This window comes from Poromitra crassiceps (assembly GCF_964638095.1).
Source record: "Poromitra crassiceps genome assembly, chromosome: 11".
NCBI lineage: Eukaryota > Metazoa > Chordata > Actinopteri > Beryciformes > Melamphaidae > Poromitra > Poromitra crassiceps.
Window position 1 is genome coordinate 51,465,135 of NC_139643.1, and position 20,137 is coordinate 51,485,271.

General features: G+C 43.5%; 2 protein-coding genes across 2 annotated transcripts in view; both read right to left on the minus strand.

Moving 5' to 3' along the window:
- Window positions 1–3,842: 3,842 nt before the first annotated feature.
- arl4ab (ADP-ribosylation factor-like 4ab) lies at window positions 3,843–9,185 on the minus strand. Its single transcript, XM_083646159.1, has 3 exons — window positions 9,103–9,185; window positions 7,534–7,940; window positions 3,843–6,879 (listed from the first exon to the last, which is right to left on the minus strand). The coding sequence occupies exons 2-3, from the start codon at window positions 7,864–7,866 to the stop codon at window positions 6,607–6,609; spliced, it is 606 nt and encodes a 201-aa protein (XP_083502285.1). The 5' UTR covers window positions 7,867–7,940; window positions 9,103–9,185; the 3' UTR covers window positions 3,843–6,606.
- Window positions 9,186–10,648: 1,463 nt separating this feature from the next.
- Window positions 10,649–20,137, minus strand: part of scin (scinderin) — a 20,535-nt gene continuing 11,046 nt past the window's right edge. The window contains exons 7-16 of the mRNA XM_083645567.1: window positions 19,855–19,943; window positions 19,504–19,719; window positions 18,411–18,532; window positions 17,401–17,491; window positions 16,242–16,412; window positions 15,766–15,943; window positions 14,495–14,616; window positions 13,333–13,410; window positions 13,189–13,249; window positions 10,649–11,654 (exon numbers count right to left, since the gene is read on the minus strand). Coding sequence (XP_083501693.1) covers window positions 11,497–11,654; window positions 13,189–13,249; window positions 13,333–13,410; window positions 14,495–14,616; window positions 15,766–15,943; window positions 16,242–16,412; window positions 17,401–17,491; window positions 18,411–18,532; window positions 19,504–19,719; window positions 19,855–19,943 — 1,286 coding nt within the window. The 3' untranslated portion in view covers window positions 10,649–11,496. The remainder of the gene's footprint in view (window positions 11,655–13,188; window positions 13,250–13,332; window positions 13,411–14,494; window positions 14,617–15,765; window positions 15,944–16,241; window positions 16,413–17,400; window positions 17,492–18,410; window positions 18,533–19,503; window positions 19,720–19,854; window positions 19,944–20,137) is intronic.

A 20,137-nucleotide genomic window follows, 5' to 3' on the forward strand; every position in this document is an offset into this window, starting at 1 on the left:
GCGCATGTGTGTTAAGTGTTAAGTGTTAAGTTGACACTTGACACTTGGTCAACCACAAGTGTTCTAAGAAAATATTCACCTTTTCAAATGTATTCACACATGAAGAGTTTAGGCTTAGGGGAGAGGGCTCAGCCAGAGACACACACAGAGAGTTTAGGCTTAGGGGAGAGGGCTCAGCCAGAGACACACACAGAGAGTTTAGGCTTAGGGGAGAGGGCTCGGCCAGAGACACACACATGAAGAGTTTGGGGGAAAGGGCTAAGGGGGCTCGGCCTGATTTCTTCTGCACTTGGGTGGAGGGAGGAGATATTGGCAGACAGCCGGCCACTTCTCAGGAAACCGAGGCCCACAAGGAAGGGAGTGGTTTCTCTTCTCTTATCACCATATCCTGTCCTCCACACTGACGACCAACACCGTCCACACCCTCACAATCACACACTGACGACCAACACAGTCCACAGTTCACACTGTCACCATTCAGCTGGAAGTAAAGCCCTCCCAGTACACACATTCACACACAGCCTTCAACTGGTGTGGAAATCCATTCAAAGTCCATTTCCTCAGCAATAAGAAGGAGCAGCAGGATCAAAGATGGGACAATTGAATGTGACTGAAATACACACAAACGCTGGTATTCACTGTGGTAATCTGCCACATCCTGTTTGGTTGTAAATTGTGATGTCTTTGGTGCTGTTTAGTTCCAGCACAGCTAAGTTCCAAAGGTTTCAGCCATCTTATGTTAGGTTATGTTATGTTATTATGTTAAGTTACCCTCTATTCATTCGCACTTTGTCATCTGATCCAGTGTAGTATTGATCATCAGCAGTGTTGGGCAAGTCACTTTCAAAATGTAATATACTACATATTACTAGTTACTTTCATTTGAAAGTAATAAGTTACTTTACAATATTACTTTCTGTGTAGAGTAACTCGTTACTTATTACACTACTTTTTCATTACTTTTACCAAAACAACAGCAGCAGCAGAATGACATCGCCGCCCCGGAACAACCCTGAAAAATAATTTCAACCACCTTGAAGTCAGTGTAAACAATCCAAAATTCTAAATGTTATTCTTTTCCTTTGTTATTGTCATCTATAGTGGTTATTTGCATAAAAACACATAGTTTGATTAGGAAACGATTGTATCTTTTTTAAATATGTGCTTTAATTTAATAAAATGTAACTCAATTTGTAACTTGAGTTACTTGACAAAGTAACTGGTATAATATTACTGAAATCCTATAAGTAATAAGTTATATTACTGAGTTACTGCTAAAAGTAATATATTACATGTAATATGTTACTTTTGTAATGAGTTACCCCCAACACTGATCATCAGTATTGATGTATTTGGTTGTCCTTGCTTTTTGAACTGTTTCTGCTCTTAAGTCCTGTTTTTATGTTTCCTTTATATGTACTGTAATTATGTGTACTGTCACTAGACTTGCAACTGCTGCCTTCTTGGCCAGATCACATTCGCAAAAGAGATCTTGTATCTCAAATGTTTTTATCTGGTTAAATAAAGGTTAAATACATTTAAAAAAAAATCAGTCAAACAACATCATATCATCACATCAGAGATGAATAACACTGACTGGACCAGATCAGATTAGTAATAAAAATGCAATATTGTCTCAATATATCAGTCTAAACCTATTAATTAGGTAGATCAGGAAAAGGTGCTGACTAGGGCAGGGTATCAGTACTCAATACCTTTAATAAGGTATCGACCGAAACTTCTCCAGTCAATTGATACTTGCATTAGATTTTTTTTTACACGGGTCTAGGAAAAAAACAACTATTTGTATGGTTTTGCTCACAGCCAATCACGGCAATGTGTGATAGGCCCACTACCGCAGCAGCTACAACCCATCTGTGGTGGTGAAGTTGAGCGCAGAGTATGTGATGGAGTTGAATTAATTAGAAAATGGATGGAGGATGGAAGGATGAGGTAGAAAAAAGAATGAAGTGCTCTATTGTCGTGTCGGTATCGCTTTAAGGGTACTGGTATTGGTACTGGTATGGTGATTTCTTTTGAATGTTCTCCAGGCCTGGTGCTGACTCTGTGTACTGACGTCTGGGCTGGTCCCACTAGTAACACTAATCCAGTGTTAATTACAGCAGTGGATCAAAGGGAGGAGGGCCCTGGCAGGATTTGCACCGTTCCAGGAAGCCGGGGAGGCTGATGTGAACCCTGAAGCCCCCTCTGTCACTCTGATAAAGCCCCCTTCAGCCCAGCCCAGGGCCCCTCTGTCACTCTGATAAAGCCCCCTTCAGCCCAGCCCAGGGCCATGGGAACAGGGAGAGGCTTAACATGCCACCCCGCCCTGCGTGAGGGGCCACTGGGCAGGCTGCCATATAGTGATCTGGAGGAAGGATGCTGTGTGAGGGGCCACTGGGCAGGCTGCCATATAGTGATCTGGAGGAAGGATGCTGCGGATGCAGGACATGCAGACCGACATCCATCATTTTCTACTTTCGGATTTTCTACTTTTGAAAAGCAACATGGGTGAAAAACAAATAATGGTGTCTTTCACCTTCCATTACACAGGGTTCTTCTTACACCTTCTCAAAGTCACATTCTAACCCTTTTCATGCAGTTTCAAGGTGCATTTTCAAGCGTTTCCAGCACCTTACAGCTGTGGTCATTGGTCAATTAGACCACCACACCATGCCATGAAGCGCTCCACCAGTTCCCTGCACTCTGTTTCCTCTCCACCACTGACACACACCCCACAACTGCAGAGTCATCTGAAAATGTCTGCAGACGACAGGACCAGGAGTTGTACAGTGTGAAGAGGAATGGTGAGAATCCCCTGGGGTTCTCCTGTGCTACTGACCACCTGGTCGGACACACAAAGTACGGTTTTGCCTCTCACCATGTAGGCTATTGCAGCTCCTAATTCACAGATTCACCTGCTGCAAATGCAATGTTGCTCCTCAGTATCTTTCTAGTGTGCACATGCTCATTATATGCAGTCACCTCTTTCAAAGTCTCTGTTGAACTTCAATTAGTTTCTTCACAGAGCTGTGGTCTGTGCAGGAATAATGTTCATGTTAATAATGTTATTATTATTATTATTATTTTAACGGGATTGATTCTAAATCAATTCCAAATGAAAATCCACACAAAAATGTAAGTTTTATGCCAGTTGGCGTTCAACCAATGAGCCTTGAACAACACCCCCCCACACACACACACACACACACTTGTTGTGAAATCTGGATCTAGTATACGGCCTACTTCAGAATAATCCATTACAAATTGATTGATTGGAGTTGAGTCCAATTGTGTTCATTAGTAGAATTGACCAATTCTTCGTTGTTGATTGCCCATCCCTAGCAGTAGGTTAGCTGGTGTCGCCGTCAGGGTGCTGAAGGGGTTAAGTAAAATGTGGCAGAGCACCAGTGTTCCCTGTGTTTCCTGCTGCAAAGGGCTACTATACTATACTTTCCGTATGTTCCAACAAACCAGGAAGAGCAGGAAGAGCCCCGTTTCCCTGAGCAAACAGCCCTGATTCACCCTTTATTATGTACAGTTTGTCAGTTCCACGTAGGCCAGAGAGCAGAGCAGAGAAGTGACGCAATCTCAACTCGGCCACCGGATGGCCTGTGCTTTGGACCCATCAGCAGCAACGCTGATAAGATAAAGAAATACAGCATCCACTATGTCTTTCTGTTTCTTTATTTAAAGTGAACAAATTTGATCAAACACATAAATATGAACACACTGCCATATATATATATATGTATATGTATATATATATATATGTATAAACGCTTCTTTTAAAGCAATATTTCACTTCATTTAGTGTCAGAATCATACAGCATTCTGTCAATGTCCATTTGAAGGTCAGGAAAAAGACCAATAAAGTGCATGTTAGACTGCGTCTGCGCTGACCAGCTGAGCGTGTCTTGAGACGGGCGAGGTTGGCTCTTAGGAGGAAGTTGGAAGTGATCATGATCACATGACATTGGTCTGGTGTCTCTCCTCATCTGGGATGGATTTCTCCTGCATGATGCTGAACTTCTCCCTGCATGATGGCTGAACTTCTCCTGCATGATGGCTGAACGCCTCTTGGTGCAGAATAGCTCTAGAAAGAAGCCATCACTCTTTGATTTGGACGTGCCGACACCACAATAGAACTTTTACCCACCATCTTCTGCTATCAAACTCCATCGCAGCAGCAGCTGCACTAAGAATATGACCAAATACACCCAACAACACAACAGGCCCAGAAATGCAAAGAACATCACCAAACAGCTGTTTTGTAACAGTGTCAAAGAACATCACCAACAGCTGTTTTGTAACAGTGGAATTTCCGCCTCTACTTAGTGAATCATTAAGCTTCATGTAAACGTGTGTGGACCACACTCCCCACTGTGCAACACGGAGGACCACACTCCCCACTGTGCAACACGGAGGACCACACTCCCCACTGTGCAACACGGAGGACCACACTCCCCACTGTGCAACACGGACCACACTCCCCACTGTGCAACACGGAGACAAAACACTGCCTAACTGCCACTATACGTTACTGTATGCTAGGGTTGCCGCCATATTTACTTTTTCCATACCGCACAAATTAGCGGAGCCAATCAAGCGGTCGCGGTAACAGCAAAAAAAGAAAAAAAATGCAGTGTACTGTTTTTTGCAGTGTACTGAGTGCACTATACCTGATAGCTGATGATTGTAAATAAAAGCTATTTGCAGCATTGTAACGTTACTGAAATGATAAGAGTGATCAACGTGCCGTGCACCACCTGGCCATATTCAGCTCTGATGGGAAACAGCTTTCAGAAAGCGTGTGCGATCATGATGTTATGGTTATGTAACGTTAGCATGGCGTGGCTAATGAGTTGGCAGAAAGGAGAGCGAGACAGCTTTTGCAATTTATTCCAGTAACATCTTATAACAGTCTGTGTTAATATTACCGGAGTGTATCTCTGACTGAGGACGTCCACCTCACTGTGACGACTAGCCTGCTTCTCATTTCATAAGGTAGGCTACACAACCTAACGTTAGCCTGCTTGTCATCTCATAAGGTAGGCTACATAACGTAACGTTAGCCTGCTTGTCATCTCATAAGGTAGGCTACATAACGTAACGTTAGCCTGCTTGTCATCTCATAAAGTAGGCTACATAACCTAACGTTAGCCTGCTTGTCATCTCATAAGGTAGGCTACATAACGTAACGTTAGCCTGCTTGTCATCTCATAAGGTAGGCTACATAACGTAACGTTAGCCTGCTTGTCATCTCATAAGGAAGGCTACATAACGTAACGTTAGCCTGCTTGTCATCTCATAAGGTAGGCTACATAACGTAACGTTAGCCTGCTTGTCATCTCATAAAGTAGGCTACACAACGTAACGTTAGCCTGCTTCTCATCTCATAAGGAAGGCTACATAACGTTAGCCTGCTTCTCATCTCATAAGGTAGGCTACATAACGTTAGCCTGCTTCTCATCTCATAAGGTAGGCTACATAACGTAACGTTAGCCTGCTTGTCATCTCATAAGCTAGGCTACATAACGTAACGTTAGCCTGCTTGTCATCTCATAAGGTAGGCTACATAACGTAACGTTAGCCTGCTTGTCATCTCATAAGGTAGGCTAAATAACGTAACGTTAGTCGCTCGTTAACAGCTGATGATGACTGCGTACGCGTCCATTGTTTGTGCTCGATAGCTGACCAATTTAATCTGCTGTTTGCTCCCCTTTCAGTCGAGATAGCAGCTAAACTGTGGTTAGCCTGTCTAGCCACTTCTGCTCCTGTGTGAGAGAGTGTGCCGCGCTTCCAGAAAAGCTCTGTGTTGCTTCCGCGGCACGTTACTTCATTCCGGAGCACGTTTCTTCTTATGAAATTGAATTTCTCTTATGCAATTATTAACACCGGCGATTGTCCGACAATGAGAATCTGGTCAGACTGGTGCATAATAACCAAACAATCGGCCAAACGACCAGAAGCATGCAGCCCTGGCTACAGATTATATCACTTTTACAAGCAAAAAAGAAAAAGAAAAAAGTGATTATGCGATAATCAGCTTGACCCTGCGGTGGGCGTGACTTTTTGTATAACCGCGGTAATGCGATAATCGTGGCAGCCCTACTGTATGCTCCTCTGTGCAACCTCGACACAAGCTTTGGTCAAATAAAAATATAGACTTGTCGTTTACTGAACAGGTAAACTACAAAAAATATAATTAACAAACGACATAAAAGGGTTTGAGCTCATTCTCCGTCTTTGATGCTTGAGTGTTTAGTGTAAACTTCACAACTTGCTGGATGGCAAAATACTTCCTTCAAAAACGACATTAGTGTCTCTTTGTCGCTGAGGGGACTATTGACGTCCGAAGTCCAGGGAGGAGACGAAATCAATTCCACAGCCTGTGTGAGAGACAAACAGTTCCTCTGGACAGATCAATCTCAGCCTATCAGCAGTCAGAGTTCAAAGGGCTGCCGGCTGATTGGCTGGTGATTGCTCTCTTTCTTTCTTTTTCACGAGCGACCATCAGATTTGGACGCAGCCCACGTGTCGTCCTCCCGCGGGCTTTGGATCCAACTCTTAATAGTTCCTACTGGCGATTTTGGCACGTCGCCATCATCTCTTCTTCTTCTGTTGCCGCAGTGTCTTCCTCCTCTTGGCGATCATGGCGTGCAGCTTCTCCAGCCCTTCCTGCAGCCCCTCTCCGATGATGGCGCAGGCGGGCTGGAGGTGCCAGGCGGTGGAGGCTCCCAGCTCGCCCAGGGCCAGCAGGCTCTCCATCTGGGCCAGGCTCAGTGAGTTCCTCAAGTCCTGCTTGTTGGCCACCACCAGCACCGGCACGCCCTGGTTCTCCGCCAGCCGTGTGATCTTGTGCAGTTCCGTCTTGGCCTACGGTGGACAATAAATCAATATCAATATATATTGCGATAGAATATGATTAAATAACAATGACATATTTTTGTAATACATCTTCAATATTTTCTATATACATCTACAGCATTAGTAACTGACTCAGTGCAACGTGTTAAAGCACAGTGTGATAGACTTGAGCACATTCATTTGTCAGACATGTTTGTAGGTGCAGACATCCGTTGTGACACAAATGGGCGTTCTTGGCAGTTTTTCCTGTGGCCTTTATAATGGTAACATGCTAATTGACTAATATCTAGGGCTGCAATTAACAATAATTTTCATTATCGATTATTTTCTCGATCAATCGATTAGTCGTTTGGTCTATAAAATGTCGGAAAATGGTGAAAAATGTCGTACAGTGTTTCCCAAAGGCCAATATAATGTCCTCAAATCTCTTGTTTTGTCCACAGCACCAAGATCAATTCATCATTGCAGCTCTACTAATATGGTCATAATTATCATATCGACTGATATGAAGAAGTATTCAGGCGGTGTCTCATCATAGACACGTGGTCAATGGGTCAGGGTGGTGGGGGAAATCCTAATCCTACCGTTTTCCCCCACGGCCACACACACACACACACACACACGTTACCGCATATCGTGATATGGATTATTATGGGCCCCTACCTCCTCGATGCGCTCGGTGTCCACAGAGTCGACCACGAACACGATGCCGTCAGCGCAGCGCGTGTACGAGCGCCACAGCGGCCGCAGCTTCTCCTGCCCGCCCACGTCCCAGAAGTGGAAGGCGGCCGTGCGCCGGCGTGCCCCCAGCTGCACCTTGACCCTCTCCGTGTTGAAGCCCTTGGTCGGCACCGTGTTGACGAACTCGTTGAAACGCAGCCGGTACAACACGGTGGTCTTGCCCGCGCAGTCCAGCCCGAGGATGACGATGTGGAGCGCCTGGAAAGACGGGAGGCAGGGGAAGAAGGCCCGATGGTCCGACAAGCCATTCCCCATCTTGAGGGGGAGAAGTTTGATCTGCCTTCGCCAAATATCCACCAGACTGCTTTTAATCCATATATAGCAGGAACCTGGGGAGGAGGGGAATGCAAGAGAGATTGTAATCAACTGCAAAAACACATAAACAACTAAGACCCAATTGATTTACAATAGGAGAAGTGCAGATTAGGTGAATGTAGCCCCATCTCCCTTCAGACTACACATCCTCACATCATTCTGCCATAGGAGATGAATGAGAAATAAAACAGCGGGGTGGATGGGAGCCTATTTGCACATGTAGCAGCGCAGCAGCCCGCAGGGATTTGATACGCTAATTTCTATTCACTGGGTGAATCCGTCAACAGGAGAGAGATGCCTTTGAATTTTTACGGAGACCCGACTTTCATCTGAACGTAGTAGCCTACAATGTGCAGTGACAGACAGGCACAGGGATTTTAATAGCAGGGAGCTGTTCTTCAAGCTGTCATGGAGCTAAGAGCCAAAACATCAAAAGGTGTTGCTCGGCAACATAGCCAGACCTAGCCCAGATACAGTAGCCGACGCACTGCTCTCTCGTATGGAGAACATTAGCACCAAAATCCATTGGAAAACCCGGGAAATTAAGTAATTGTGGCTTATCGACAAACAATACACCTCATAAAATATGAGTGGCATTTTACGGGACGTTACTGTCTTCTAGTAAATGCGGGTTATAAATGGTTGGCAGCGAAACAGTACTTTATTTCAATAAAATCACAACTTGTATTGGTTCGTACTGTCCTCTCCACAGTGTCATATTAAAGTGGGAATAACAGGTGAACAGTTGGCCTACAAAAGTGGACATTTCATTGGACGTCAGCGCTGCTTAATACGTTAATGTTATAGCCTACATGCCGAATTGAAGAGCGGATGCTAGCAATTCAGACGTTTTAATCCGTGTCCTCAGGTTACCTTTGCAGATAACCAAGCCCACATGAAATAGCCAGATTCTTAAATTGAGCTTGCCTTGGCGTGACAGTCTCGATACCGCTCTTGGAGAACGATGCGTTATCGTGGCAAAGCTAGTATAGACCTGACAGAAGTGTTAGAAACATTCAAGCTGAATAACGTGCGGCTGGACTCTGGCATGGAAACAGACGTACACATTTTTGTGTTCCCAATATTGGGAATGCACCTGGCTATCGACTACTAGTCGACTGCAAGTGTCGCCTTCTACGATGGAAGAAAAGAAAAGAAAAGGCGTGGGATTCTTACCTTTACAATAAGCCTTGCACGTTAGTCCAAATTGACTGGGTCACAGTAGACGGTGTGTCCTTCTTTGCTTGTTGCGCTTTCATATATCAACTGAGCACTGAGCGCTTCCAGCAGAGTGGACGCGCTTTCCATTCCCCAGTGTCAAGCTAACCAAGAATAAACAACGGTATTTCCGGTAAGACTTTTGCAATAAAAAAACATTTCTTGCGGACGACCTGACGCACGCAACCGGAAACTGGGGGCACAGAGCAAGCCAAAACAATGAGCGCGGACGTGAATTGTGGAATCCACAATGTGGATAACACAATATAGTGTTGTTCTATGCTGCTGTGCTGTTCAATAGACAGTTTTAACTTGACGACAAAAACATTCTAAATTGAACCCCAGCTCATTTCCTGTTGCAGTGTTTGCTATGGACAGGGGGGGGAAGCAGCGCAGGACTGACAATTCCGTGAAAACGTTAGGCCAAATACTTACGCTTTTATTTTGAAGGCAAAATCACCATGTTTCCGGTCTTACTCGGGCTAACTAACACAACAGCTGCAGGCAGCTTCTTCACCCGCATTGGAGGGTCCCGTCCCACCCATTATTTCGGGCGCTTGGTGGTTGGCTGATTCACCAAGTTGCCTCCAAAGTCTCCTTCATCTGATTGGCGAAGAGCAATGTCTATTACTCTCTTGGCGACACGCCTGTTTCTATCACTCAACTAGTCGATATGACTCAACCAACTCTGCAACCAGTGCCCAAGGCTGTACTGGCTACTGCTTGACACTTGACACTGCTGCAAAGTGATAGTTTGCTCTGCTGAACCATGATGTATTAATGCATCAGGTCATATAGCCCAGATACTACTGTAGCTTAGGCTACTCATGTGTCTGGCGCTTACAAATGACACATAGCTTAGCTTAGCATAATCATTCACATTTGTCAGATGGCTTTGATGGTGGTGACCTGTCTACCAAAGTGTTTGATCAATCAGTGGCCCATACAGGAGGAAATAAGCCTGTTTACCATGAGGAGACAGGCCTGTACGTGACAGACACATAGCCACGCCTATAGCCTACAATAGGCTACAGCTTTTGTTGTGTCTTCAAATTATAAACATATTCTGCAGTATCTGAATTGTGTTTCTGTGTTTTATTACTCTGTAAAACACTTTTGAATTGCCTCAGTGTATGCAATGTGCTATACAAATATTCTAAAATTGCATCACCTTGCCTTGAAATATGGGTACAACAGTTGAATACAAGCTAGTGATTAATAGAATTCAAGAGTTTAATAAAGACAGGCTCAAAAGCTCACAGCCAGAAGATGCTACAATATTAGCAGTTTGAAGTGTAACCGTCAACATACATGTACTGTATTCCAGCCCCAAGAACACATGTGAGGGGAAGGGGGGGGGGGGGGGGGGTCTGGGGGGTCATTATATTGTAAGCAGCTGCGCCTACAGTGCATGTGTCTGGGCGACACCCTGTGGTAAAAAATATATGTACATGTTTAACCAGTTTGCAATGAAGAAATACCACAGGAAAGCACATTTGAATTATTTAATTTGTTTTATTTCATTGGTTTTATCATGGCAAAACATATGAACCAGAGGTGCCCAAATTCTTTCCTATATGAAGGACCCAAAATTAGTCTGGATGGAGGGCCGTGAGCCAAAAATAAATGTTCATGATATATGAAGAGACAATTAAATTAACATTCTAAATCTGAAATACATTTTCAAAATAATAAAAACACTACTCCTTTATCTGTTGAACAGTAATTTTATAAATTTGCAGAGTTGATTGTGAAAAACAAACACCCTAAAGCATCCATGCTTCTGAATCCACCTCGATCACTTCGTCTTGCCAGCGACAGTCAGAGGGGACAGAGTAGGAGAGGGGCACACCGTAATTCCTTGTAGATAAGACATACATGATATAATGTGCTGTAAAACTCAGATTATGTAGCCTACTTTTTAGCTGCACAACATTTACATTTCATAGTCATTATGGTTAGGATTTTACAGCACTTTAAAAGTAAGAGGAGAATGCCTTCAAGAAGAGACTGAACAAGCACCTCCTCAGCACGAGACCCTAAAACTCAAGGACTTCTATTTATCATACTTAATCAGTCTCACATATATGTATGAGTAGCTGCAGATCAATGCTAGGCTCTCTGAATGTTGTTCATGAAGCCTGTATCTGTAATAGCATAAGAAAAAAATAAGAAAAAAATAATAACAATGAGCTTGTCAAAATGCCATGGTGAGCCAAAAAAAAAAAAAAGCCTGCGGGCCCCAAACTGGGTGGCACTGATATAAACCACCATTCATTCATGTCATCATAGGTGGAGTAGATCAAAATAGCCTATGTATGTTTCCCTGGTTGGATATATAGTATGTATTGTCTAAAGCTTCATTGACATCATGGTTCTGGCATCCCAGTGTGAGGCGTCCCAGGCCAGGAACCAGCCGGTGAAGGTGGGCGGCTCGTGGCCTTGTTTCACGACCACCACAGGAGACAGCTTGTCCCGGCCGCCTGGGTCGCTCTCGATGTACTTTTTGGCTACAGGGGAAACACATGCTACAGAGTCACAAAGCAGTACTCCCCACAATAACAGCATCCTAGGATTATGTGCTAAATCAACTGTCTGGTTACATGGCACTGAGGGCTGGCTGCAGGCCCGGTTTTACAGGGGTGCAAAAGCACGCATTGCACCCTTATTTTAATTGTCTGCATGCTCAGTTGAAAAGTAAAAAAATAAAAATAAATGCTGCAGCTGCACACTTACTGTTTAAACTTGAATTATAATTGTTGTTTTTCTTTGTTCTTTGATGTGAATTTATGGCTTTTTGGCACCTATATGTAACCTTTTAAGGTTGAGATAATTGTATTATCATTATATGGTCCAAATATTTCAGTAAAGCACTTGAAACACTTGAAATATTCTTGCTTGGCTGGTATCATTCTACCTGAAATGATGGTAAAATGCTTTTTTTTAGTAAAATAACATGTCAAATGTTTCGGGTGGCCGGCCACCCGGGTCATAGCCTGACTCCACCAGACGGGGGCGGCATTGTTCCACAAATTCACAATCATATTTGAAGCAAACTCATCGATCTGGCAGCGTCAGGTTACCCGGGTCAGCCTGTGCATGTGCACCCCTTCCTATCTAGGATGCATCCCTAGTCATCTTGTTCTAGAACCGGCCCTGGCTGGCTGTCACTTTGTTAGTTCCCTAGTAACTTTGTATCAAAATGTAAATTTATCCCACAATGTTTTGATGGTCTATGATACAACTGTTATTTTCCTTATCTAATGATGTGTACTTTTTATATGAAATGGTTCTGCGATGCTCACGTATTTCACATGTCAGCTGCCATGCAAGTACTTAATAAACGTCAACTAAACTTAAAGCTGGGTTGGCGACCCCATGTGGCAGTAACAGGTAACTGAAAGATCTGAACAATATGGTGTCATCTGTAAGCTGCACACAATATTTATTACTATCATGGTTACCAACTGGGGGCCGCTCCGCTCCGTGACGGGTCTGGTCTCCAGATAGCAACGAGACAAGAGAGGCAACATATCTCATGTTTAGAAAAAGAAGGTTGCGCTTCAACAATGGGCTTGTCAGTTGAATGGTAATTATCTTACCGTCCCAAAAATGAAGAAAAAATCAGTAGGAAGTAGAGCATTTTACTATCGTGCTCCATATCTCTGGAACCAGCTTCTCGATCAGTTAGGGAGGCTGGCTCCATCGATATTTTCAAAACCAGACTTAAAACCTATTTATTCTCACATGCATATGATATTATTTGATAGTGTACTTTATTTTACTATTATTTCTCTCATTGTGACTGATTTATTACCTGTTTTAACACCCTTCCCTTTAACGTATTGTTCTTATTGTAGCTCTTATACTGTCTCTGCTTTTATTTACTTCCTTTCAACCTGATCATGCACTGTATCATCAGTGTACTGTTCTATGATGCTTTCTTTAACTGTAAAGTGTTTCGGGACCCTGTCTCATGGTGATTTTACACTATAAATACAACTGAATTGAATTGAATTGAATTGAATTGAATTAAAACCTCACCTGATTTTAAAGATTCAGTTCTTTCAACCTCGTTGGCATCCTTTCCGATCCAGACAAACACCTGAAACATCACATTGGCAGCATTAGTGTGATTGGCCAGTTTCTTCAGGGATGGTTGAACTCTTTCTCCGCCTCCAAACCTACCTGGTCCCACACATCCAACAGCATCACATCATCTTCAGCCAGGTCATCCTGGGTAAACTCTCCTGGAACCTCCTCCACCTGCACACAACACAATGCCACTGCTGATGATACTGCACGCACTATTAAAGGAACACGCCAACATCTTCGGAGATTCACCTATTTGCGAAGGCAAATACACATTAAGACATTAACACATTAAGAGAATGCTTTGTGTCTTACTATCGGGAAGATTCCCTTGATCTTGAAGTAGCTGAGGTTACTACAAACTTACAGTGAAGCTACCTTCTTCTCAGACTCTTGAAGTAGCTGAGGTTACTACATACTTACAGTGAAGCTACCTTCTTCTCAGACTCTTGAAGTAGCTGAGGTTACTACATACTTACAGTGAAGCCGCCTTCTCAGACTCTTGAAGTAGCTGAGGTTACTACAAACTTACAGTGAAGCTACCTTCTTCTCAGACTCTTGAAGTAGCTGAGGTTACTACATACTTACAGTGAAGCCGCCTTCTCAGACTCTTGAAGTAGCTGAGGTTACTACAAACTTACAGTGAAGCTGCCTTCTTCTCAGACTCTTGAAGTAGCTGAGGTTACTACAAACTTACAGTGAAGCTACCTCCTTCTCAGACTCTTGAAGTAGCTGAGGTTACTACATACTTACAGTGAAGCTACCTTCTTCTCAGACTCTTGAAGTAGCTGAGGTTACTACATACTTACAGTGAAGCTACCTTCTTCTCAGACTCTTGAAGTAGCTGAGGTTACTACAAACTTACAGTGAAGCTGCCTTCTTCTCAGACTCTTGAAGTAGCTGAGGTTACTACAAACTTACAGTGAAACTACCTTCTTCTCAGACTCTTGAAGTAGCTGAGGTTACTACATACTTACAGTGAAGCCGCCTTCTCAGACTCTTGAAGTAGCTGAGGTTACTACAAACTTACAGTGAAGCTACCTTCTTCTCAGACTCTTGAAGTAGCTGAGGTTACTACAAACTTACAGTGAAGCTGCCTTCTTCTCAGACTCTTGAAGTAGCTGAGGTTACTACATACTTACAGTGAAGCTGCCTTCTTCTCAGACTCTTGAAGTAGCTGAGGTTAGGTGACATACTTACAGTGAAGCTACCTTCTCAGACTCTTGAAGTAGCTGAGGTTACTACATACTTTACTTACAGTGAAGCTGCCACTCTTGTTGGAGCATCCAAACAGACGAGGTGGCTGGATCAGGGTCTGATGCTCCAGTCTGGCTGATGTCTGATACTCTGCCTTCCCTCCTAACGCTGCCCAGAAGTCAGCTGCAAGGTCACATGGTCAAATGTTTATCAGGGAAACACGTCCATATGAGGGGGCGATAATGAGCGATACTCTCCTCAGCTAATACAGTATAGTGATATTGACACTAGAAGACTGTTTTTGTTTTGGGCAGATGAAATATATTTATATATAAGACAAATCAGATTCCCCCCATCTTTTCCCCAGTTGTACTTGGCCCCTCTACCGGCAGGAGGTAGCACGTGGGAGGATCGCTCTACTCCCCCCAGTTCCCCTCCCCGTCGGACAGGTGCCCCCGGGCGAGCAGAGGAGGCACTAGTGCAGCGACCAGGACACAAACCCTTAATCTGGCTTCCCACCCACAGACACGGCCAACTGTGCCAAGCTGGAGGCAACACGGGGGCTCGAACCTGCAGCCCTTGTGTTGGTAGGCAGGGAATCTATCTGCCGTTGCACGACATGCCACGGACGCCTGTATTACAACTCTACAATGAAATATGACATATAGGGGTGTCACGATACACTCAGTTCACGATACGATACGTATCACGATACTGGGTTCACGATAACGATACGATACGATACGATTTTAACAATATTTTTTTAAACTTGAATAATGACAATATATGACTGGAAAAGTAGTATTTTATTTGAAATGCACAAATACAAAACATGCTGTTGTGGGAAATTGTTATTACAATAACAACTAGAAAAAACATGAGATTGGAGATAAGGCTTATCTTGAAATAGAATGAGTTACACCGTCACTTAGATTTATTTTGAACTAAAAGGTTTCTCAGCAGTATAAATACTCATTATGCATCTTCAGTTTTTCTTCAAACTCAAACAACAAGACTTTTCTTAGTCTATTTTTTATGCATCTTCAGTTTTTCCTGTCAAGTAAACAGTTTTGCCAGAAACTCAAACTCCTGTATAACTTCTCATGTGTCTCTTCAGAGACTTGTTCAACTGAACTACTTTCCACACATTGAACTTCAACAAACAAAGACGTTTCTTTGTCTATTTTTGAAAAAAAAAAAAAAAAAAAAAAAAATTTTTTTTTTTCACGATATGAGATTTCATCTCAACGATACATATCGTGACGTTTTACTATCGCGAAATTTCGTGGGACGATATATTGTGACACCCCTACATATGGATGGTTATTATACCTGGTTCTTTTCCCTCCATGATGTGTTTGCTGCTACAGTTCAGCTCTTTGCTCATGTATTCAGCTCCTTTCTGCTCCTCACCACTCGCCCCCTTGCCCATCCACAGGTAGCCCTGCCCACTGGGCATCTTCAGCAGGAAAGCATCATTGGAGTTTAGACTGGCAGCACTGGCCTCCACCTGATGTGGATGAAACAAAAGCGTTGAAGTCATATGCATGCACAAATTAACCCATTGATATCTGATGCAGCATTTGTGTGTATATTCCTCATTTGTGTGTGTATCCCTTTAAGACCGCGAACCGCGTAAAGGGATACACACACAAATGCTGCATCAGGTATCAATGGGTTAACCCGATGCTGCCAGATGGGGGCGGTATTGAGTTCACAACACCACCGCTAGAGTCAAGCTATGGACAAATATGCACTTTCAGTATTTGTAGCCTGGTAATAATGATATACAGGAGGAGACTCCTCACCTCAGCAATTCTTGTGATGGTAGCCAGGTTCTTTCTTATGTGGAAGAGTCGGGTATTGGGCGGTGGGGCCTGCCCCCCAGAGCGGGACGTACCACTTTTAAATATAATCAGAGGTTTGGACTTGAAGAGGCTCAGGAGATGTGATGGCTCTTTTCCCTGAGGCACCCTGACCTACAGGAGGTCAGAACCAAGGAAAACACACACAAAAATGAATGAAAAATGAATGAAAATGAAAATTAACTGTCTGTAACGAGGTAGCTGTTAGCAGGTGGATCTGTTGAAATGGATTGTGGGTTTTCCACTTTTGGGGGTTCCTTGCTCATCGTAGAAAAAGTGGAAAATTGTACTATTTGTTTGCCAAAGTTGTATTTAGAAAACGTTTCCACTGAAATGGGCCAGTCAAACACCAGTCAAACTGCCCAGACTTTAGCTGCCCAGCAACATAGTTATTATAGTTATTCAACATTATTAGTCACTATACCTAGCCACATTTTTGTTTTATTTTTTAGATCGCAATACATTTGAGCTTTGGTTTATCAAGTTGATATGATGTTCCAACACAGTTCACTCACTACTATAAAACGTATTACGACATTTGAGGGTATGGGTCAACATGAAAAAGTTAGCTACCAACTATCAACGTTTTAACTAATTTGAAAATACGCCCAATCATTGTCTGAGGAGATGAAGCTGCCGTTGGCTATGTAAACGTAAAGAAAAGTTCCCGTCATCATGACACATTTACTGAGGACATTGCATATCTGATCTGATCTGATCTGATCTACACTTTACTTATGAAGGGGAAGTTTTTTGTTCCTGTTTTCAGTGGCTTCCTGTATAGTGTGAAAATACTTGTTTAGCGTTACTAGACTTTCACTTAAAACCTTAAGGCTATGGTATTCACTATATCATCTCCAGGCATGGTTTGAATGTGTTTTGCACTTTTCACTGAAGACTTTACCTGGACTGCGTTCCCTCCCACTGAAGACTTTACCTGGACTGCGTTCCCTCCCACTGAAGACTTTACCTGGACTGCGTTCCCTCCCACTGAAGACTTTACCTGGACTGCGTTCCCTCCCACTGAAGACTTTACCTGGACTGCGTTCCCTCCCACTGAAGACTTTACCTGGACTGCGTTCCCTCCCACTGAAGACTTTACCTGGACTGCGTTCCCTCCCACTGAACGATCCAGCTGCACAGTCAGGAACGCCGAGGCTGTCAGCTCATCCAAAGTGCTGCTGGCCCCCTGCCTGACGACAAGATGGAGGACGACATCAAACAAACAATGATATCAAGATTCATAAGAAAAGATTACAATTTAAAGATCCCGGTGGGGAGATTAGCAGCGTTGCAGCAGAAAAATAAATTAGTAATAAGATGCAGACATGGGTCCAAAATTAGCTTTTTGGCCCATCTACAGTACCAATGGCTGGTAAACTAAGAAAATTGCCAGCCAAATCTATTTTTTACCGGCCATAAAACTGAATAACGCAATATTTCATTTCAAATGCTTTCTTTAAGTTCTTAGTATGCAAATTCATGTTAAGCCTAACAACCTTTATTCAAAACAAATAGCCACATTTAACATTATTATTATTATTATTATTATTATTATATTTTCTTGGGCTGCACCCAGGGTCCAAAATTAACACTTACTAGTCGCCAATTGTGGGTAAATGTATTCTTTGGTGAGTTAATTATGGAGACCACCCTGGTAACAAAACACTGGTGGCTGTTCTGTCGCACGGATACTCAGACCACCTCTACCTGACTTCAACGTCCGTCCGTCTGTGTGTGTGTGTGTGTGTGTGTGTGTGTGTGTGTGTGTGTGTGTGTGTGTGTGTGTGTGTGTGTGTGTGTGTGTGTGTGTGTGTGTGTGTGTGTGTGTGTGTGTGTGTGCGTGTGTGTGTGTGTGTGTGTGTGCGCAAACAGTATTGGAACGGTGTTAAGAGTTAAATGTACATCAAAGTAATGCCTGTTTATTTAGTGTTGACATTAGCTGGCAATTTCAACAGTAGAACAAAGGACAATGAAAATATAGCAAAGATATGAAAGATAGCATCAGGATTCATTGCTGATAAATGAGGAGAGCATCAGAGCATAACAGGAGGAAGGAACAGCGCAATGTCAGCTATGCAAAACTAGCTTAGTGGCTGAAAGCAGGAGTACCAGGTGTAGATGATCTGTCCTGTCCTGTACGTGTACAGAATGATGTAACAGTCTCCACCGTAGAATTGGCCATAAGTCTTTGGGTCCACAGGAACTCGTCCACTGCTTTCCACTCTCCAGATCTGGAGGATGAGAACAAGAAGCGATGGATGTAGACCACCTAAAGCCACTTCAGTGTACCCACCACATAATGTAGACCACCTAAAGCCACTTCAGTGTACCCACCACATAATGTAGACCACCTAAAGCCACTTCAGTGTACCCACCACATAATGTAGACCACCTAAAGCCACTTCAGTGTACCCACCACATATACATAGACCACCTAAAGCCACTTCAGTGTACCCACCACATATACATAGACCACCTAAAGCCACTTCAGTGTACCCACCACATATACATAGACCACCTAAAAGCCACTTCAGTGTACCCACCACATATACATAGACCACCTAAAGCCACTTCAGTGTACCCACCACATATACATAGACCACCTAAAGCCACTTCAGTGTACCCACCACATAATGTAGACCACCTAAAGCCACTTCAGTGTACCCACCACATAATGTAGACCACCTAAAGCCACTTCAGTGTACCCACCACATAATGTAGACCACCTAAAGCCACTTCAGTGTACCCACCACATAATGTAGACCACCTAAAGCCACTTCAGTGTACCCACCACATATACATAGACCACCTAAAGCTACTTCAGTGTACCCACCACATATACATAGACCACCTAAAAGCCACTTCAGTGTACCCACCACATAATGTAGACCACCTAAAGCCACTTCAGTGTACCCACCACATATACATAATGTAGACCACCTAAAGCCACTTCAGTGTACCCACCACATATACATTTTCATGACATGATTCACACTATACATGATTGTAAGTGACATCAAAAGTTACATGTTAGGGTCTTAAGGGAAAGGTCTTCTAAAGGTATAAATATTTTAATATATTGATTGTTTTGGTTTGTTTACCTTATGAGGATCAACCACTCTTTCGTTTAGCACTACATCATCACTGGATGTAACTATGTCAACAACACAGCGTTACCATGGTTTCACATGTCTTCATTCACCTGTGTTTCTCCACTCCCATCATCCACCATGTTGTACTGGGCGGCCATGTGATGCGACTCGTGCAGTTTGGAGGCATCGAACTCAATCTGACGAATCTTGGCAATCCTCTCAGTGACGAAGACCTTCCCAAAGCCGACGCTCTGGTCCTTCTCCTTCCAGTCGGAGAAGAACTGTTTGAAGATGGGAGTCTCTCCACCGTCTGGGAGGACTTGGATCTGTGGGGTTGACACTATTAGCACTGTCTGGGGCCACTTCTAGCGAGCAGTGAACCCCCACATACCTCTGATAAACAGTTAGTCATGTGCATAAGTGGTACAACAATGTGAAGAAGAAGAAGCATGTTCACCCACCTGTGTGTTTGCAGGATAGCCCATCTGCTTGATGAAGCCCTCAGCTGTTTTCATGGCCTCCTTCCTCTCACTGGGGTTGGCATTTTGCCCTTTTAGAGACAAATGACAGAAGATCAGTCGTGAGATGAAAACCAGCACAGCTCAGCTGGCACAAATCTGCTATGATGCTTTTGTGTGAGTCGGATCAGAACCATAACCCTGACCTGACCCTCTGACCTGGCCCTCCCACCAAGTTCCATGAAAATTGTCCCAGTAGTTTTTCTGCAATCCTGCTAACAAACGT

What these genes read in the sequence shown, in the direction of transcription:
- arl4ab (XM_083646159.1), bottom strand. Translation starts at nt 7,866, where the DNA reads ATGGGGAATGGCTTGTCGGACCATCGGGCCTTCTTCCCCTGCCTCCCG. An exon ending in ACACCGAGCGCATCGAGGAG is followed by an intron (nt 6,880 to 7,533) that starts GTAGGGGCCCAT and finishes TGTCCACCGTAG; the next exon opens with GCCAAGACGGAACTGCACAA.